Here is a 21,669-nt window from a genome sequence, read left to right on the forward strand (position 1 = left end):
AGGGTTCCTGATGGACAGAACAGAACATGGTAGTGTAGAGAGGGTTCCTGATGGACAGAACAGAAAATGGCAGTGTAGAGGGTTCCTGATGGACAGAACAGAACATGGTGGTGTAGAGAGGGTTCCTGATGGACAGAACAGAACATGGTAGTGTAGAGAGGGTTCCTGATGGACAGAACAGAACATGGTAGTGTAGAGAGGGTTCCTGATGGACAGAACAGAACATGGTAGTGTAGAGGGTTCCTGATGGACAGAACAGAACATGGTAGTGTAGAGAGGGTTCCTGATGGACAGAACAGAACATGGTAGTGTAGAGGGTTCCTGATGGACAGAACAGAACATGGTAGTGTAGAGGGTTCCTGCACGGGAGATATAATGTATGGAGGCTATCACCTCTCTTCTGGACACATATCTAGCAAATCATAGAAATGTATACTTTAAAAACGTTTATACCATTAATACAAATCTTCATAGTTTATAGTAAGCAGAACCAATTCCATCCTGTGTGCCAAGTTCAATTCATGTTTAATGTCATAAAAATCGAAGTAGATTTTACAAACAATTTTTACATTTAATTTTAATTAAATAATCCCTATTAAAGTAAATCGTTTTAAATTAACATTTTAGTTACCAATGCACATAACATAATTTACAGAACAATAACTAACTAGAAACCAGAGAAAGCAAATAATCAATAGTCTAATCATTTCATCTCTGCAATAAATAGCAATGTTGCTACATCTACTAGATGTTACTGGCAAACACCAAAACTAAGGAACAATGAATATCTATATTATACATTTATGGAAAATAGAAAGAAATTGACATTTATTTTTAAGCCATATGTAAACTCGTACAGTTTTATCTTTGCTGAAACATACACATATTGAACAATTCACATGGATTAGAACTAAAACATTAACATAGATTAACTTCGATTCAGTTCGCTCATAATACAGTTCTTGTCATTTGTAAAATATTAGAGTTTAAATTACAGTTAAGACATCAGAAACATAATGCTTTCTTTCCAACTCAACCTACATGTCTTTGACTCCAGTGATTGACATACATTACATGAGGTGAGAGGCTGTAGCAGCCTCTGGATATGTATGTGCCAACATGACTGGACATTTCATATATTTGGAACCAGAGAATCCTAATGATCTGTTCCAAATGTTTGTCCCCATAGGTCGTTAACAATAAAACATCACAATACGGTGCAGAGCATTCCATTCCATTTGGCTGCTGGAGAGCAAGAAGACCGCCAGCTCTGCTTAAACCATTGACAACTGTGTGCCGTTTTCAAGGGATTGTTAAACATTTTTTAAAGACCTTTATTTAACTAGGCAAGTCAGTTAAGAACAAATTCTTATTTACAATTACGGCCTAGGAACAGTGGGTTAACTGCCTTGTTCAGGAGTAGAACGACACATTTTTACCTTGTCAGCTTGGGGATTCAATTTAGCAACCTTTCGGTTACTGGCCCAACGCTCTAACCACTAGGCTACGTGCCTCCCCAACGCTCTAACCACTAGGCTACCTGCCGCCCCAACGCTCTAACCACTAGGCTACCTGCCGCCCCAACGCTCTAACCACTAGGCTACGTGCCTCCCCAACGCTCTAACCACTAGGCTACCTGCCGCCCCAACGCTCTAACCACTAGGCTACCTGCCGCCCCAACGCTCTAACCACTAGGCTACCTGCCGCCCCAACGCTCTAACCACTAGGCTACCTGCCGCCTCTACACTCTAACCACTAGGCTACCTGCCGCCCCAACGCTCTAACCACTAGGCTACCTGCCGCCCCAACGCTCTAACCACTAGGCTACCTGCCGCCCCAACGCTCTAACCACTAGGCTACCTGCCGCCCCAACGCTCTAACCACTAGGCTACCTGCCGCCCCTACGCTCTAACCACTAGGCTACCTGCCGCCCCAACGCTCTAACCACTAGACTACCTGCCGCTCTAACCACTAGGCTACCTGTCGCCCCAACGCTCTAACCACTAGGCTACCTGCCGCTCTAACGACTAGGCTAGTTGCCGCTCTAACCACTAGGCTACCTGCCGCTCTAACCACTAGGCTACCTGCCGTCCCAACACTCTAACCACTAGGCTACCTGCCGCCCCAACACTCTAACCACTAGGCTACCTGCTGCTCTAACCACTAGGCTACCTCCCGCCCCAAGGCTCTAACCACTAGGCTACCTCCCGCCCCAAGGCTCTAACCACTAGGCTACCTGCTGCTCTAACCACCAGGCTACCTGCCATCCCAACGCTCTAACCACTGGATTATCTGCCTCCCCAACGCTCTAACCACTAGGCTACCTCCCGCCCCAACGCTCTAACCACTAGATTATCTGCCTCCCCAACTCTCTAACCACTAGGTTACCTCCCACCCCAACGCTCTAACCACTAGGCTACCTGCTGCTCTAACCATTAGGCTACCTCCCGCCCCAACACTCTAACCACTAGGCTACCTGCTGCTCTAACCACTAGGCTACCTGCTGCTCTAACCACTAGGCTACCTGCTGCTCTAACCACTAGGCTACCTGCTGCTCTAACCACTAGGCTACCTGCTGCTCTAACCACTAGGCTACCTGCTGCTCTAACCACTAGGCTACCTGCTGCTCTAACCACTAGGCTACCTCCCGCCCCAAGGCTCTAACCACTAGGCTACCTGCTGCTCTAACCACTAGGCTACCTCCCGCCCCAATGCATAGTCAGAACTACCCGTCTGATTATTCCACATTTAGCTCTCTCAGAGTTATACTGTAAGTAACTGCATGCTGTTCATGATCAGTAACATCAGTTGATCATGTAGTTTCAGATACCTGAGGGTAGCCTATCCATTTGGCATGTAGCTAACTAAGAATGTAGCTAACTCAGAGATTAGGCTTTTGGAAAGACCTTGACATCAGCAAGTCCTCGTCCTGGTAAAGTTGTCAGTCGGACTTCTGTCATCACCACTATAGATGGCAAGCAAATCAAGTTCAAGTTTATCCCCAGAACGTTAGCTCGTTAACCAGCCATATTGATCCGATCTGTTATTAGCTAGCTAGCCAATTTGACGTGATACATCAATCAATGAAGCCTATCATGTCTGTCAGCAGCAATCGTGACTAAACACTTAAAAAACAATGTTGAAAAGTGGATAATGTTAGCTAACTTTGCTAGGTAGGCCTACGTTGGTTGGAGAAAGAAGTACAGTAGGTCTATTTACCTCTGTTCAGCCTGTAACAAGTTTATACCGGTAGCTTGTAAATATTATCAGCTAACTACATCGGTAAAATGAGTCCTTCTGCTGCTTGACAGGAAGAGCCCACAAAAGACGGGAAATGAACCTAAACCACTCATTCTTGTCGGGAATAGTTTACTTTTATTTTATATCACTCAAATATCCAATCAATGGTGGCCAATATTGAGAGATATGGTCAGCCTACCCTTACGTATCTGAAATGACCATGAACAGCATGCAGTTACTGCTGTATAACTGATACAGCAGAATGTGGAATTATCTGACATTTTGTGTTTCTATGCTCTTCCAGAGGTGATGATACCGAACGCTCTGCACCTGATTGTGACGTTTTATTGATAACCTATTCTAACCAGTCTAAACATTCTAGCCAGTCTAACCTATTCTAACCATTCTAAACATTCTAGCCAGTCTAACCTATTCTAACCATTCTAAACATTCTAGCCAGTCTAACCTATTCTAACCATTCTAAACATTCTAGCCAGTCTAAACATTCTAACCATTCTAGCCAGTCTAAGGGTCGTTCCATTAAATGAGTGCCCTATGATTATTTTAAGTAGAAATCGTGTGGAAATATTGAATTTTAAAAGCCTGTTATATTAAATGAAGTGGCCTTTAATAAAACCCGCTGGGCACAGACGTCAATTCAATGTCTATTCCACATTGGTTGAATGTAATTTCACTGAAATGATGTGGAAAGTGAGTTGATTCAACCAGTGTACACCCAGTTGGACACCACATGGAAATTCAATAAATCTGCTTTTTTTTTTAAATATATGAATAAAGACTTGCTAAAGTGCCAGTGACATGTCCCTCTGTACGCCTTCTGTGACTTCTAGGAAGATTTCAACCCACTATCCCCAAAATGTCTAAATGTTCAGCATCATTGTAAAGCCCTAGTTATGTTATGTTGCTTTGACAGTCATTTCTGCTGATGTATTATTTAATGTGATTAGTGATTCATTTCAAGGTTTAAAAAAAAGTCCCTAATTTTAAGGTCAACCCTGTTACGTGGACTGAACTCTCGTTTTAATCCTTAAGTCTGTTGACACATCCGTGCGTAAATCTAAGTAACATAATAAAACCCATCAAAATCTGTCAGTTTAAACTAGAGACATCAGGTTGTTGTCATCTGCTCTCAGTCCACCCATCTGCTCTCAGTCCACCCAGCTGCTCTCAGTCCACCCATCCGCTCTCAGTCCACCCATCCGCTCTCAGTCCACCCATCTGCTCTCAGTCCACCCATCTGCTCTCAGTCCACCCATCCGCCTATGTCGACCTCTTCAGCTGTGTTGCTCACACCATGAGCCACCCTGAAGCGTCTGAACGGTTTGGCCTAAAAAACTATTATGACTCCTCTATGGAAAGGGGAGACTCTGAAGGTTATGACTCCTCTATGGAAAGGGGAGACTCTGAAGGTAACCCATACATGACTCCTCTATAGAAAGGGGAGACCCTGAAGGTTATGACTCCTCTATGGAAAGGGGAGACTCTGAAGGTTATGACTCCTCTATGGAAAGGGGAGACCCTGAAGGTAACCCATACATGACTCCTCTATGGAAAGGGGAGACCCTGAAGGTTATGACTCCTCTATGGAAAGGGGAGACCCTGAAGGTAACCCATACATGACTCCTCTATGGAAAGGGGAGACCCTGAAGGTTATGACTCCTCTATGGAAAGGGGAGACCCTGAAGGTTATGACTCCTCTATGGAAAGGGGAGACCCTTAAGGTTATGACTCCTCTATGGAAAGGGGAGACCCTGAAGGTTATGACTCCTCTATGGAAAGGGGAGACCCTGAAGGTTATGACTCCTCTGTGGAAAGGGGAGACCCTGAAGGTTATGACTCCTCTATGGAAAGGGGAGACTCTGAAGGTAACCCATACAAACCAATGGAAGTATGAAGATACTTTTGTTGGCACAAAACTAAGGGGTTAAAACAATTCCATATGTTAGCTTAGTATTTTTTTCTTTAACCTCTTGAGATGGGAAAACGTGTTTTTTTTTATTAACAGAATGTTAATGAATGACAGAATGTTAAAATTAGGTGAAACAAAATGTACTTTTTTACACTTTTCAAAAGGAACCCAATTGGTGGAACGACCCCTAAACATTCTATTCTAAATGATCTAAACATTTAAAAACCAGAACACTTTGGAGCGTCTGAATTGCCAGCCAGATATTGAGGAGAGTTGGCGCTTGTGTTTTTGTCAGATGGGTTAAGAGAGCGAGGATCTTTCATTGTGATTATTTTCAGTGTGTTCTGAGTTTGGAGAATTACCTGTCAAGTGCATGTGTGTCCTTAAGAGCAACAGTTTAACATCAGGACTACCCCACACAACTCCTGTAATATCTCACAATATCTCCAGTTTATCTCTGCTTCATGATCACTAGCATGTTATCATTCCAGAAGAGGAGAATTTTAACTTTGAGCATTTGAGTTTTCTCTGTCACATAGAGTAAATGATAATTCTCCTCTCTAATTAATGTTAATGGAAGCCATGAAGAGTCAGGCTGAGTGTCAGGAAGAGCCAGGAGGTGTCCGGACCGTGACAAAGTGATGTTAACAGCCTGCCAGCTTCACTAAACACTCCTGTTTCTATATATCTGTCCTTTATCTTCTATTGTTATCAGACACCTCTCATATAACTCCTGTTGTTATATACACTATCGTTCAAAAGTTTGGTGCCACTTAGAAATGTCCTTGTTTTTGAAAGAAAAGCACATTTTTTGTCCATTAAAATAACATAAATTTGATCAGAAATACAGTGTAGAAATTGTTAATGTTGTAAATGACTATTGTAGCTGGAAACGGCTGATTTTTTATGGAATATCTACATAGGCGTACAGAGGCCCATTATCAGCAACCATCACTCCTGTGTTCCAATGGCACGTTGTGTTAGCCAATCCAAGCTAATCATTTTAAAAGGCTAATTGATCATTAGAAAACCCTTTTGCAATTATGTTAGCACAGCTGAAAACTGTTGTTTTGATTAAAGAAGCAATAAAACTGGCCTTCTTTAGACTAGATGAGTATCTGGAGCATCTGCATTTGTGGGTTCGATTATAGGCTCAAAATGGCTTCAAACAAAGAACTTTCTTCTGAAACTCGTCAGTCTATTCTTGTTCTGAGAAAGGAAGGCTATTCCATGCGAGAAATTGCCAAGAAACTGAAGATCTCGTACAACGCTGTGTACTACTCCCTTGACAGAACAGCGCAAACTGGCTCTAACCAGAATAGAAAGAGTGGGGGGCCCCGGTGCACAACTGAGCAAGAAGACAAGTACATTAGAGTATCTAGTTTTAGAAACAGACACCTCACAAGTCCTCAACTGGCAGCTTCATTAAATGGTGCCCGCAAAACACCAGTCTCAACGTCAACAGTGAAGAGGCGACTCCGGGATGCTGGCCTAATGGATTATCTACAGTGAGCTCCAACAGTATTGGGACAGTGACACGTTTCGTTGTTTTGTCTCTGTACTCCAGCATTTTGGATTTGAAATGATACAATGACTATGAGGTTAAAGTGCAGACTAGAAATTAATGGTCAATAATATATTGTGTTATTTTGGAGTAACTTTTATTGTAAAGAAGAATAGAATCTGTTTCTAAACACCTACATTAATGTGGATGATACCATGATTACGAATAATCCTGATAGAATCGTGATTAATGAGGAGTAAGAAAGTTACAGACGTACAAATATCATACCCCCAAGATATGCTAACCTCTCACCATTACAATAACAGGAGACGTTAGCATTTTTTATGGTTATTCTATTTATGCCCCTAACTTTCTCACTCAAGTGTTTGTCAAGTAAACTGGTCATCTCTGTATACCCGTCGCAAGTCCCACTGGTTGATGCTTATTTATAAAACCCTGTTAGGCCTCACTCCCCCCTATCTGAGATATCTACTGCAGCCCTCATCCTCCACATACAACACCCGTTCTGCCAGTCACATTCTGTTAAAGGTCCCCAAAGCACACACATCCCTGGGTCGCTCCTCTTTTCAGTTTGCTGCAGCTAGCGACTGGAACGAGCTGCAACAAACACTCAAACTGGACAGTTTTATCTCAAACTCTTCATTCAAAGACTCAATCATGGACACTCTTACTGACAGTTGTGGCTGCTTCGCGCAATGTATTGTTGTCTCTACCTTCTTGCCCTTTGTGCTGTTGTCTGTGCCCAATAATGTTTGTACCATGTTTTGTGCTGCTACCATGTTGTGCTGCAGCCATGTTGTTTTGCTACCATGTTGTTGTCATGTTGTGTTGCTACCATGCTGTGTTATGTGTTGCTTGCCTTGCTATGTGGTTGTCTTGGGTTTCTCTTTATGTAGTGTTGTGTTGTCTCTCTAGTCGTGATGTGTGTTTTGTCCTATATTTTATTTATTTATGTTTAATACCAGCCACTGTCACCAGCCTTTTGCCTTTTAGTAGGCCGTCATTGTAAATAAGAATTTGTTCTAAAAATAGATAAAAATTTATAAACAAAGTGTTTAGAAACAAATTCTATTCTTATTTAAAATAAAATGGACTCCAAAACTCCATTATTTACTGTTCATTTCTATTGGCCACAACATAATATGAAACACAACCAAAGCAAACAGCAAATGTGTAGTCACAAGCTTGATGTACCAAACTTTTATACATAAAGTGAATTTGTCCCAATACTTTTGGTCACCTAAAATGGGGGGGGGGGGGGACTATGTACAAAAAGTGCTGTAATTTCTAAAAGATTCAACCAATATGGATGACAATAAAAATGAAAGCTGATAGTCTGTATTTTAACATCATAGTCATTGTATCATTTCAAATCCAAAGTCCTGAAGCACAGAGCCAAAACAACAGCACTGTCCCAACACGTTTGGAGCTCACTGTATCTGTCCTGTACCTTCTGTTGTTATCAGGCACCTGTCCAGGATTGATACAATGGTATAATTTTACCCAAACAGTCAGCATGTTGTATTAAAGAAGAAATAGGAACAAAATTCGAGATTATAGAATATTTAGATATTTAACAAGCCTAGGAAGTGATTTGATGTTAGCATTGTTGTATAGGTCTGCAGGGTGTCATGTGGTAGTGAGAGCCCGTGGTCTACCCTAATACCACACATCTGGACTGTTCTAATTGGCTGGGATTTACTGAGAACACATGGAGGTGATGAGGAGGAACAGAGGGGTCATCATGTGGTCAGCCTGAGTTGGTCATCATAACAGAACGGTTTAACCAGAGTTGAACAAAGGTTGAACCAGGGTTGGTCATCATAACAGAACGGTTTAACCAGAGTTGAACAAAGGTTGAACCAGGGTTGGTCATACTAACAGAACCTGGGTTGGTCATACTAACAGGACCAGGGTTGGTCATACTAACAGGACCAGGGTTGGTCATACTAACAGGACCAGGGTTGGTCATACTAACAGGACCAGGGTTGGTCATACTAACAGGACCAGGGTTGGTCATACTAACAGGACCAGGGTTGGTCATACTAACAGAACCAGGGTTGGTCATACTAACAGAACCAGGGTTGGTCATACTAACAGAACCAGGGTTTGTCATACTAACAGAACCAGGGTTGGTCATACTAACAGGACCAGGGTTGGTCATACTAACAGGACCAGGGTTGGTCATACTAACAGGACCAGGGTTGGTCATACTAACAGAACCAGGGTTGGTCATACTAACAGGACCAGGGTTGGTCATACTAACAGAACCAGGGTTGGTCATACTAACAGAACCAGGGTTGGTCATACTAACAGAACCTGGGTTGGTCATACTAACAGAACCAGGGTTGGTCATACTAACAGAACCAGGGTTGGTCATACTAACAGAACCTGGGTTGGTCATACTAACAGAACCTGGGTTGGTCATACTAACAGAACCAGGGTTGGTCATACTAACAGAACCTGGGTTGGTCATACTAACAGAACCTGGGTTGGTCATACTAGCAGAACCAGGGTTGGTCATACTAACAGAACCAGGGTTGGTCATACTAACAGAACCTGGGTTGGTCATACTAACAGAACCAGGGTTGGTCATACTAACAGAACCAGGGTTGGTCATACTACCTGGGTTGGTCATACTAACAGAACCTGGGTTGGTCATACTAACAGAACCAGGGTTGGTCATACTAACAGGACCAGGGTTGGTCATACTAACAGAACCAGGGTTGGTCATACTAACAGAACCAGGGTTGGTCATACTAACAGGACCAGGGTTGGTCATACTAACAGAACCAGGGTTGGTCATACTAACAGAACCAGGGTTGGTCATACTAACAGAACCTGGGTTGGTCATACTAACAGAACCAGGGTTGGTCATACTAACAGAACCAGGGTTGGTCATACTAACAGAACCTGGGTTGGTCATACTAACAGAACGGTCAACCAGGATTGAACAAGGGTTTTAAAAAAAGGAAGGGGATACCTAGTCAGTTGTACAATATAATTCATTCAACTGAAATGTGTCTTCTACATTTAACCCAACCCCTCTGAATCAGAGAGGTGCGGGGGGCTGCCTTACAATCGACATCTACGTCAACGGCGCCCGGGGAACAGTGGGTTAACTGCCTTGCTCAGAGGCAGAACGACAGATTTTTACCTTGTCAGCTCAGGGGTTCGATACAGTTACTGGCCCAACGCTCCTACCCTGTTGGTCATATTGTGGTCATACTAACAGAACCAGGGTTGAACCAAGGTTGAACCAAGGTTGAATAAGGGTTCATCATGTTGTGGTCATACTAACAGAATTTTCCACTAGGATTGAACCAAGGTTGGTGATATTGTAACCAGGGTTAGTGATATTGTAACCAGGGTTAGTGATATTGTAACCAGGGTTAGTGATATTGTAACCAGGGTTAGTGATATTGTAACCAGGGTTGGTAATATTGTAACCAGGGTTAGTGATATTGTTACCAGGGTTAGTGATATTGTAACCAGGGTTGGTGATATTGTAACCAGGGGTAGGGATATTGTAACCAGGGTTGGTAATATTGTAACCAGGGTTAGTGATATTGTAACCAGGGTTAGTGATATTGTAACCAGGGTTGGTAATATTGTAACCAGGGTTGGTGATATTGTAACCAGGGTTGGTGATATTGTAACCAGGGCTAGTGATATTCTGATCATACTAACTCTAAGGGAGATCCAGTGACATGCTTACAGACTGGATCAGCCAGTAGAGGAGTAGGGAGTGTCATTATGGTAGTTGTAGTCCGGGCAGACCTTCAGCCAGTGGAGGAGTAGGGAGTGTCATTATGGTAGTTGTAGTCCAGCAGACCTTCAGCCAGTGGAGGAGTAGGGAGTGTCATTATGGTAGTTGTAGTTCAGCAGACCTTCAGCCAGTGGAGGAGTAGGGAGTGTCATTATGGTAGTTGTAGTCCAGCAGACCTTCAGCCAGTGGAGGAGTAGGGAGTGTCATTATGGTAGTTGTAGTCCAGCAGACCTTCAGCCAGTGGAGGAGTAGGGAGTGTCATTATGGTAGTTGTAGTCCAGCAGACCTTCAGCCAGTGGAGGAGTAGGGAGTGTCATTATGGTAGTTGTAGTCCGGCAGACCTTCAGCCAGTGGAGGAGTAGGGAGTGTCATTATGGTAGTTGTAGTCCGGCAGACCTTTAGCCAGTGGAGGAGTAGGGAGTGTCATTATGGTAGTTGTAGTCTGCCAGACCTTCAGACAGTGGAGGAGTAGGGAGTGTCATTATGGTAGTTGTAGTCCAGCAGACCTTCAGCCAGTGGAGGAGTAGGGAGTGTTACTATGGTAGTTGTAGTCCGGGCAGACCTTCAGCCAGTGGAGGAGTAGGGAGTGTCACTATGGTAGTTGTAGTCCAGCAGACCTTCAGCCAGTGGAAGAGTAGGGAGTGTCATTATGGTAGTTGTAGTCCGGCAGACCTTCAGCCAGTGGAGGAGTAGGGAGTGTCATTATGGTAGTTGTAGTCCGGGCAGACCTTCAGCCAGTGGAGGAGTAGGGAGTGTCATTATGGTAGTTGTAGTCCGGCAGACCTTCAGCCTGTGGAGGGGTAGGGAGTGTCACTATGGTAGTTGTAGTCCGGGAAGACCTTCAGCCTGTGGAGGAGTTGGGAGTGTCATTATGGTAGTTGTAGTCCAGCAGACCTTCAGCCAGTGGAGGAGTAGGGAGTGTCACTATGGTAGTTGTAGTCCGGGCAGACCTTCTGCACCAGTTTGTAGTCCACGCTGTAGAAGGCGATGTAGATGCAGATGACTTTAAAGGGCTTGGAGCAGAGCCAGGAGACGTGGCTCTGTGTCTGTTCCTGGTAACACACCTTGGAGGAGTCGAAGCTGCACAGAGCCGTCTTCTTGTTGCGGTCCGTCTTCTCATACTCGATACGACAGTTGAAAGCTTTAGAGTCTTTTGTCTCCAGTGTGGACTGCTGAGCCATCTCAAACTCCACCACTTTAGACGGCGGCACCAGACTCACCGACACATTCCCCAGGCCGGTGGAGTTATGGCGGAAGTAGACACTGAACGTTCCGTTACCGTGGTCCACGATCTTCCCGGTGATCAGCAGGTTAAGCTTGATGGTCTTAATGTTGGAGTGGAAGTCTCCCCAGCCAAACATCTTCTTGAACTTGCCTGTCTTGACGATGGGTCGTCGCTTGGCTCTGACCTGGCTGGCCTGAACATCTGTCTGGTTGGATAACCAATCCCAGAAGTCCTCCATGTTCTCTAGGTATGTCATGTCCCTGATGGGGTTGTGTTTAAGGCTGGGGGGCCCGACGGCTCCAGGGACCCCCCTAGCGAATAGCCTCAGGGGGTTGAGGACTCTTGGACTGGCCCCGGCTCCGCTGGGGGAGAACTTCTCCTCATGGTCCCCCTCCTCCCACTCTATCAGCTCTGTCTCTGGGAACTGCAGCTGGACCTTCCTGCACCACACCTACAGAGGAAACACAGAGAGATACAGGAAGAGAAAGTTAGAGGACATGACCTATACAATGTACTATACCACTACTGTAATATTCAAACATCAGAGCGACTGGATGCATAAAATAATATAAAACACATTAAAGCCACATTCTGTAATTTCTTCAGTTATTTAAAAATAGGGACACAATCTGCATACACCGAAAGGTTGCAATTATGTGGATGTTTGTCTATTGTTCCACTACTATTCCACTTTATGACCTACTATATCACCACTTACAGAAAATGAACTAAATCCACTATGATATGTCCTCCTATATATTATTGGATTTAAAGTGTTCAGCTGTAAGTATTCGTCCTAATCTAGACATAACACTCTACTCAGCAGTGATCCTCTCTACCTCACAGCCTCTGCTTCAGGAGTGGTTCCTGGTCCAGATACAGTTTAATCATAATACATTGTAATAAGCTGTTAGGTGTTAGCAGTAATTAGCTAGCAGGGACCGGAGGCCTGGACTCACTGGCTGGTTGCACCAGATGTGAAGCTTTAAAAAGGCTGTTTCAAATCTAACATGAGCTCTACTGTATTTCAACCTAATTATAACTTCAGCTGTAAGCTTAATTGAAGCATATGTGTTCACAGCGAACAAACTAGACACGTTGTCTACGACCATTACACAGTGTTAGAACGTTGTCTGGTTATCTTTCAGAAAATAAAATGTATACAATGATATTGTAGAGCGTTTAATATAATATATAGCAGCAGGAGAATATTTATTGTTTTGCCTATTTTTATTGAACATACTGTACTCTGACTTGAGAGGAAACTAAATGTATTCCTCATGTTCAGTAAAATACTCAGGTGAGGATTGGACAAGATTAGCATCATGGAAATGAGAGAAACATCTAAGGCTGATGAACAACTGGGGAAATTGCTGTGACAACAAGGAGGATAGCAAATACAGAGAGAAATGTGAACTTGAAAGCCTGCGTTGACACAATATATCTCCCTCTCCTCTCTATCTTCCTTCTTTCTCTCCCTCTCCTCTCTCCCTCTCCCTTCTCTCTCTCCCTTCTCTCTCTCCCTCCTTCTCCCTCTCCCTTCCCTCTCCAATCTTTCTCTCCTCCCTCTTTCTCCCTCTCCAATCTTTCTCCCTCTCCCTTCTCTCTCTCCCTTATTTCTCTCCCTCTCTCTCCCTCTCTCTCCCTCTCCCTCTCTTTCTCCCCCTTCTCTCTCTCCCTCTCCTCTATCCCTCTCACTTCTCTCCCTCCCTTCTCTCTCTCCCTCCTTCTCCCTCTCCCTTCCCTCTCCCTTCTCTCTCTCCCTTATTTCTCTCCCTCTCTCTCCCTCTCTCTCCCTCTCCTCTCTCTCTCCCTCTCTTTCTCCCCCTTCTCTCTCCCTCTCCCCTCTCTCTCCCTTCTCTTGGCGCTGTATGAGACACAACATGCTGCTGTATAATGTGTTGGTGAAGCTGTGAAGCCCTGAACAGTCACATGGAAAGAAGAGGCAATCATTTAGACTTCAAAACTGAGAAAGAAAAAAAAACTGCCAGGCAAGGTCTGATGAAGGAGAAACACAAAAGCTTCTTAATTAAGATTGGTTAATCGGAGCTGCTATGCTGATTGGTTAAGCAGAGGAAGCCGCTATGCTCCAGGCATTCCAGGGCGACGTGGCTTAAAACAGACACTATTATCGTAATAAGCCCCGATTTATGAAGTTGAAAACACAAGACCTCATTCCAAGTGTTCAAAGCTCAGAGATTAACTGCCAGGGTTGGGATGTGCCTGTGGAAGAGACCATGGAAACACGAGACCTCATTCCAAGTGTTCAAAGCTCAGAGATGACTGCCAGTGTTGGGATGTGCCTGTGGAAGAGACCATGGAAATGTGACTGACTTTCTTCTCACTGTTCTCTTTATATGTTACTATAAGAACCTAATGTCACACAACCTATACCACACCATCTTATCACACAACCTATACCACACCATCTTATCACACAACCTATACCACACCATCTTATCACACAACCTATACCACACCATCTTATCACACAACCTATACGACACCATCTTATCACACAACCTATACCACACCATCTTATCACACAACCTATACCACACCATCTTATCACACAACCTATACCACACCATCTTATCACACAACCTATACCACACCATCTATACCACACCATCTTATCACACAACATATACCACACCATCTTATCACACAACCTATACCACACCATCTTATCACACAACCTATACCACACCCTCTTATCACACAACCTATACCACACCATCTTATCACACAACCTATACCACACCATCTTATCACACAACCTATACCACACCATCTATACCACACCATCTTATCACACAACCTATACCACACCATCTTATCACACAACCTATACCATACCATCTTATCACACAACCTATACCACACCATCTTATCACATAATCTATACCACGCCATCTTATCACACAACCTATACCACACAATCTATACCACACCATCTTATCACACAACCTATACCACACCATCTTATCACACAACCTATACCACACCATCTTATCACACAACCTATATCACACAACCTATACCACGCCATCTTATCACACAACCTATACCACACCATCTTATCACACAACCTTTACCACACAATCTATACCACACCATGTTATCACACAACATATACCACACAATCTATACCACGCCATCTTATCACACAACCTATACCACACCATCTATACCACGCCATCTTATCACACAACCTATATCACACCATCTTATCACACAACCTATACCACACCATCTTATCACATAATCTATACCACGCCATCTTATCACACAACCTATACCACACAATCTATACCACACCATCTTATCACACAACATATACCACACAATATATTCCACACCATCTTATCACACAACATATATCACACAATCTATACGACTCCTTCTTATCACACAATCTATACCACTCCTTCTTATCACACAACCTACACCACACAATCTATACCACACCATCTTATCACACAATCTATACCACACAATCTATACCACACCATCTTATCACACAACCTATACCACTCCATCTTATCACACAACCTATACCACACAATCTATACCATGCCATCTTATCACACTCTATACCACTCCATCTTATCACACAATCTATACCCCTCCATCTTATCACACAATCTATACCACTCCATCTTATCACACAACCTATACCCCTCCATCTTATCACACAATCTATACCCCTCCATCTTATCACACAATCTATACCCCTCCATCTTATCACACTCTATACCACTCCATCTTATCACACAATCTATACCCCTCCATCTTATCACACAATCTATACCCCTCCATCTTATCACACAACCTATACCCCTCCATCTTATCACACAATCTATACCCCTCCATCTTATCACACAATCAATACCCCTCCATCTTAACATACAACCTATACCCCTCCATCTTATCACACAATCTATACCCCTCCATCTTATCATACAACCTATACCACACAATCTATACCACACAATCTATACCATACCATCTTATCACACAACCTATACCACACAATCTATACCACGCCATCTTATCACACAACCTACACCACACAATCTATACCACACAACCTATACCACACAATCTATACAACACCATCTTATCACACAACCTATACCACACAACCTACAGTTGAAGTCTGAAGTTCACATACACCTTAGCCAAATACATTTAAACTCAGTTTTTCACAATTCCTGACATTTAATCCTAGTAAAAGTTCCCTGTCTTAGGTCAGTTAGGATCACCACTTTATTTTAAGGATGTGAAATGTCAGCATAATAATAGTAGATAATAGTATAGAGACTGATTTATTTCAGCATTTATTTATTTCATCACATTCCCAGTGGGTCAGATGTTTACGTACACTCAATTAGTATTTAGTAGCATTGCCTTAAAATTGTTTAACTTGGGTCAAACGTTTCAGGTAGCCTTCCACAAGCTTCCCACAATAAGTTGGGTGAATTTTGGCCCATTCCTCCTGACAGAGCTGGTGTAACTGAGTCAGGTTTGTAGGCCTCCTTGCTCGCACACGCTTTTTCAGTTCTGCCCACAAATTTTCTATAGGATTGAGGTCAGGGCTTTGTGACGGCCACTCCAATACCTTGACTTTGTTGTCCTTAAGCCATTTTGCCACAACTTTGGAAGTATGCTTGGGGTCATTGTCCATTTGGAAGACCCATTTGCGACCAAGCTTTAACTTCCTGACTGATGTCTTGAGATGTTGCTCAATATATCCACATAATTTTCCTGCCTCATGATGCCATCTATTTTGTGAAGTGCACCAGTCCCTCCTGCAGCAAAGCACCCCCACAACATGATGCTGCCACCCCCGTGCTTTACGGCTGGGATGGTGTTCTTCGGCTTGCAAGCCTCCCCCTTTTTCCTCCAAACATAACAATGGTCATTATGGCCAAACAGTTCTATTTTTGTCTCATCAGATCAGAGGACATTTCTCCAAAAAGTACGATCTTTGTCCCCATGTGCAGTTGCAAACCGTAGTCTGGCTTTTTTATGGTGGTTTTGGAGCAGTGGCTTCTTCCTTACTGAGCGGCCTTTCAGGTTATGTCAATATAGGACTCATTTTACTGTGGATATAGATACTTTTTTACCTGTTTCCTCCAGCATCTTCACAAGGTCGTTTGCTGTTGTTCTGGGATTGATTTGCACTTTTCGCACCAAAGTATATTCATTCTAGGAGACAGAACGCGTCTCCTTCCTGAGCGGTATGACAGCTGCGTGGTCCCATGGTGTTTATACTTGCGTACTATTGTTTGTACAGATGGACGTGGTACCTTCAGGCATTTGGAAATTGCTCCCAAGGATGAACCAGACTTGTGGAGGTCTACAAAAAAAATTCTGAGGTCTTGGCTGATTTCTTTTGATTTTCCCATGATGTCAAGCAAAGAGGCACCGAGTTTGAAGGTAGGCCTTGAAATACATCCACAGGTACACCTCCAATTGACTCAAATGATGTCAATTAGCATATCAGAAGCTTCTAAAGCCATGACATCATTTGCAGGAATTTTCCAAGCTGTTTAAAAGCACAGTCAACTTAGTGTATGTCAACTTCTGACCCACTGGAAATGTGATACAGTGAATTATAAGTGAAATAATCTGTCTGTAAACAATTGTTGCAAACATTATTTGTGTCACGCACGAAGTAGATGTCCTAACTGACTTACCAAAACTATAGTTTGTTAACAAGAAATTTGTGGAGTGGTTGAAAAAACTAGTTTTAATGACTCCAACCTAAGTGTATGTAAACTTCCGATTTCACTATAGATTGTGTGGATTTGGTTGTGTGATATAGATTGTGTGATATAGGTGGTGTGATATATGTTGTGTGATATAGATTGTGTGATAAGATGGTGTGATATAGGTGGTGTGATTTAGATTGTGTGATATAGGTGGCGTGATATAGATTGTGTGATATAGGTGGTGTGATATAGGTTGTGTGATATAGATTGTGTGGTAAACGAGTCCAAAATCGTAACCTTAATGGCCGCTCAGCAAGGAAGAAGCCACTGCTCCAAAACCGCCCCCCAAAAAATCCAGACTGCTGTCTGCAACTGCACATGGGGACAAAGATTGTAATTTTTGGAGAAATGTCCACTGGTCTGATGAAACAAAAATAGAACTGTTTGGCCACAATGACCATCGTTATGTTTGGAGGAAAAAGGGGGACGCTTGCAAGCTGAAGAACACCATCCCAACCATGAAGCTGCCTGTTTAAAAAATCTGATGGCCTTGAGATAGAAGCTGTTTTTCAGTCTCTCGGTCCCAGCTTTGATGCACCTGTACTGACCTTGCCTTCTGGATGATAGTGGGGTGAACAGGCAGTGGCTCGGGTGGTTGTTGTCCTTGATGATCTTTTTGGCCTTCCTGTGACAGTGGGTGGTGTAGGTGTCCTGGAGGGCAGGTAGTTTGCCCCCGGTGATGCGTTGTGCAGATCTCACTACCCTCTGGAGAGCCTTACGGTTGGGGGGGAACAGTTGCCGTACCAGGCGGTGATACAGCCGGACAGGATGCTCTCGATTGTGCATCTGTCAAAGTTTGTGAGTTTTTTCTGTGACAAGCCAAATTTCTTCAGCCTACTGAGGTTGAAGAGGCGCTGCTGCGCCTTCTTCACCACGCTGTCTGTGTGGGTGGACCATTTCAGTTTGTCCGTGATGTGTACGCCGAGGAACTTAAAACTTTCCACCTTCTCTACTACTGTCCCGTCGATGTGGACAGGGGGGTGCTCCCTCTGCTGTTTCCTGAAGTCCACAATCATCTCCTTTGTTTTGTTGACGTTGAGTGTGAGGTTATTTTCCTGACACCACACTCCGAGGGCCCTCACCTCATCCCTGTAGGCCGTCTCGTTGTTGTTGGTAATCAAGCCTACCACTTTAGTGTCGTCTGCAAACTTGATGATTGAGATGGTGGTGCATGGCCACGCAGTCATGGATGAACAGGGAGTACAGGAGAGGGCTGAGAACGCACCCTTGTGGGGCCCCAGTGTTGAGGATCAGCGGGGTGGAGATGTTGTTTCCTACCCTCACCGCCTGGGGGCGGCCCGTCAGAAAGTCCAGGACCCAGTTGCACTTCTGGACAACATAACAGCGATTACTCACCACGAACTGGCAAAAGTTTTTTTTTCCTTTAACGAGTCCGATGAGCCCAAAGTAAAAGACATACTGCTTTCCCGGGAACAGGCCCAAATCTCCCTCATTTGCGTGAAGAGAAGGAGAAAAAGAGGGCGGAGGTCGGGCTGCCTTTTGAGAATTTGTAGGTGGTCAAATAAATCCCCACTGCCCTCCGTTCTACTAGCTAACGTGCAATCATTGGAAAATAAAATTGATGACCTTCGAGGAAGATTAAACTACCAACTGGACATTAAAACTGTAATATCTTATGCTTCATGGAGTCGGGGCTGAACGACGACATTATCAACATACAGCTGGCTGGTTATACGCTGTATCGGCAGGATAGAACAGCGTAAGACAAGTTCTCCCTCGCTCTCAAAAGCTCACCTGCCTTCTATGCACGCTTCGAGGCAAATAACACTGATACATGCATGAGAGCACCAGCTGTTCTGGACGACTGTGTGATCACTCTCTCCGCAGCCGATGTGAGTAAGTCCTTTAAACAGGTCAGCACTCACAAGGCCGCAGGGCCAGACGGATTACCAGGACATGCACTGCGAGCATGCGCTGACCAACTGGCAAGTGTCTTCACTGACATGTTCAACCTCTCCCTGTCCGAGTCTATAACACCAACATGTTTAAAGCAGACCACCATAGTCCCTGTGCCCAAGAACACTAAGGTAACCTGCCTAAATGACTACCGACCCGTAACACTCAAGTCTGTAGCCATGAAATGCTTTGAAAGGCTGGTCATGGCTCACATCAATATCATTATCCCAGAAACCCTAGACCCACTCCAATTTGCATACTGCCAGATCCACAATCTCTATTGCACTCCACACTGCCCTTTCCCACCTGGACAAAAGGAACACCTATGTGAGAATGCTATTAATTGACTACAGCTCAGCATTCAACACCATAGTGCCCTCAAAGCTCAACAATAAGCTAAGGACCCTGGGACTAAACACCTCCTTCTGCAACTGGATCCTGGACTTCCTGACGGGGTGCCCCCAGGTCGTAAGGATAGGTAACAACACATCTGCCACACTGATCCTCAACACAGGGGTCCCTCAGGGGTGCATGCTCAGTTCCCTCCTGTACTCACTGTTCACTCATGACTGCACGGCCAGGCACAACTCCAACACCATCATTAAGTTTGCTGATGACACAACAGTGTTATGCCTGATCACCAACAACGACGACACAGCCTATAGGGAGGAGGTCAGAGACCTGACCGTGTAGTGCAAGGACAACAACCTCCCCCTCAACCTGATCAAAACAAAGGAGATGATTGTGGATTACAGGTAAAGGAGAACCGAGCACGTCCCCATTCTCATCGATGGAGCTGCAGTGGAGCAGGTTGAGAGCTTCAAGTTCCTTGGTGTCCACATCACCAACAAACTAACACGCTCCAAGCACACCAAGACAGTTGTGAAGAGGGCACGACAAAACCTTATCCCCCTTAGAAGACTGAAAAGATTTGGCATGGGTCCTCAGATCCTCAAAAGGTTCTACAGCTGCACCATCGAGAGCATCCTGACTGGTTGCATCACTGCCTGGTATGGCAACTGCTCGGCCTCTGACCACAAGACACTACAGAGGGTAGTGCGTACGGCCCAGGCCAAGCTTTATACCATCCAGGACCTCTGTATCAGGAGGTGTCAGAGGAAGGCCCTAAAAATTGTCAAAGACTCCAGCCACCCTATTCACCCTAGACTGTTTTCTCTGCTACCGCACGGCAAGTGGAACCGGAGCGCCAAATCTAGATCCAAGAGGCTTCTAAACAGCTCCTACCCCCAAGCCATAAGACTCCTGAACATCCAATCAAATGGCTAGCCAGACTATTTGCATTGCACCATCCCCCCCTCCCCTCTTTTACACCACTGCTACTCTCTGTTATTATATATGCATAGTCGGTCGCGGTTGTAAATGAGAACTTGTTCTCAACTGCCCTACCTGGTTAAATAAAGGTGAATTAATAAATAAAAAATGTATAAATCTATGCATATTCACTTTAATAACTTTACCTACATGTACATATTACCTCAATTACCTCGACTAACTGGTGCCCCCGCACAGTGACTCTGTACCGGTACCCCCTGTATATACAGTAGTCTCGCTATTGTTATTATACTGCTGCTCTTTAATTACTTGTTCCTTTTATTTCTTATTCTTACTCCTATTTTTTTTAACTGCATTGTTGGTTAGGGGCTCGTAAGTAAGCATTTCCCTGTAAGGTCTACATCTGTTGTATTCGGCGCATGTGACTAATAACATTGTCACGCCCTGACCGTAGAGAGCTTTTTATGTCTCTATTTTGGTTTGGTCAGGGTGTGATTTGGGTGGGCATTCTATGTTCCTTTTTCTATGATTTGTATTTCTGTGTGTTTTGGCCGGGTGTGGTTCTCAATCAGAGGCAGCTGTCTATCGTTGTCTCTGATTGAGAACCATACTTAGGTAGCTTTTTCCCAGGTCCCATGCAATAAAATTCAAATTAATTTTCTGGATTTTTGTTTTAGATTCCGTCTCTCAGAGTTGAAGTGTACCTATGATAAAAATTACAGACCTCTACATGCTTTGTAAGTAGGAAAACCTGCAAAATCGGCAGTGTGTCAAATACTTGTTCTCCCCACTGTATGTAGCAACGCTCCCCATCCAACCTGACAGAGCTTGAGATGATCTGCAGAGAAGAATGGGAGAAACTCCCCAAATACAGATGTGCCAAGCTTGTAACGTCATACCCAAGAAGACTCGAGGCTGTAATCGCTGTAAAAGGTGCTTCAACAAAGTTCTGAGTAAAGGGTCTGAATACTTATGTAAATAAGGTATTAT

The 21,669-nt window shown here is 44.0% G+C and overlaps 1 protein-coding gene across 1 annotated transcript in view; it reads right to left on the bottom strand.

The window, feature by feature from the left end:
* Window positions 1–508: 508 nt before the first annotated feature.
* The window catches only part of LOC139546207 (neurexophilin-2-like), a 106,222-nt gene continuing 85,061 nt past the window's right edge, over window positions 509–21,669 (bottom strand). Inside the window, exon 3 of the mRNA XM_071354327.1 lies at window positions 509–12,140. Coding sequence (XP_071210428.1) covers window positions 11,361–12,140 — 780 coding nt within the window. The 3' untranslated portion in view covers window positions 509–11,360. The remainder of the gene's footprint in view (window positions 12,141–21,669) is intronic.

Source organism: Salvelinus alpinus, chromosome 20 (genome assembly GCF_045679555.1).
Source record: "Salvelinus alpinus chromosome 20, SLU_Salpinus.1, whole genome shotgun sequence".
NCBI classification, from domain to species: domain Eukaryota; kingdom Metazoa; phylum Chordata; class Actinopteri; order Salmoniformes; family Salmonidae; genus Salvelinus; species Salvelinus alpinus.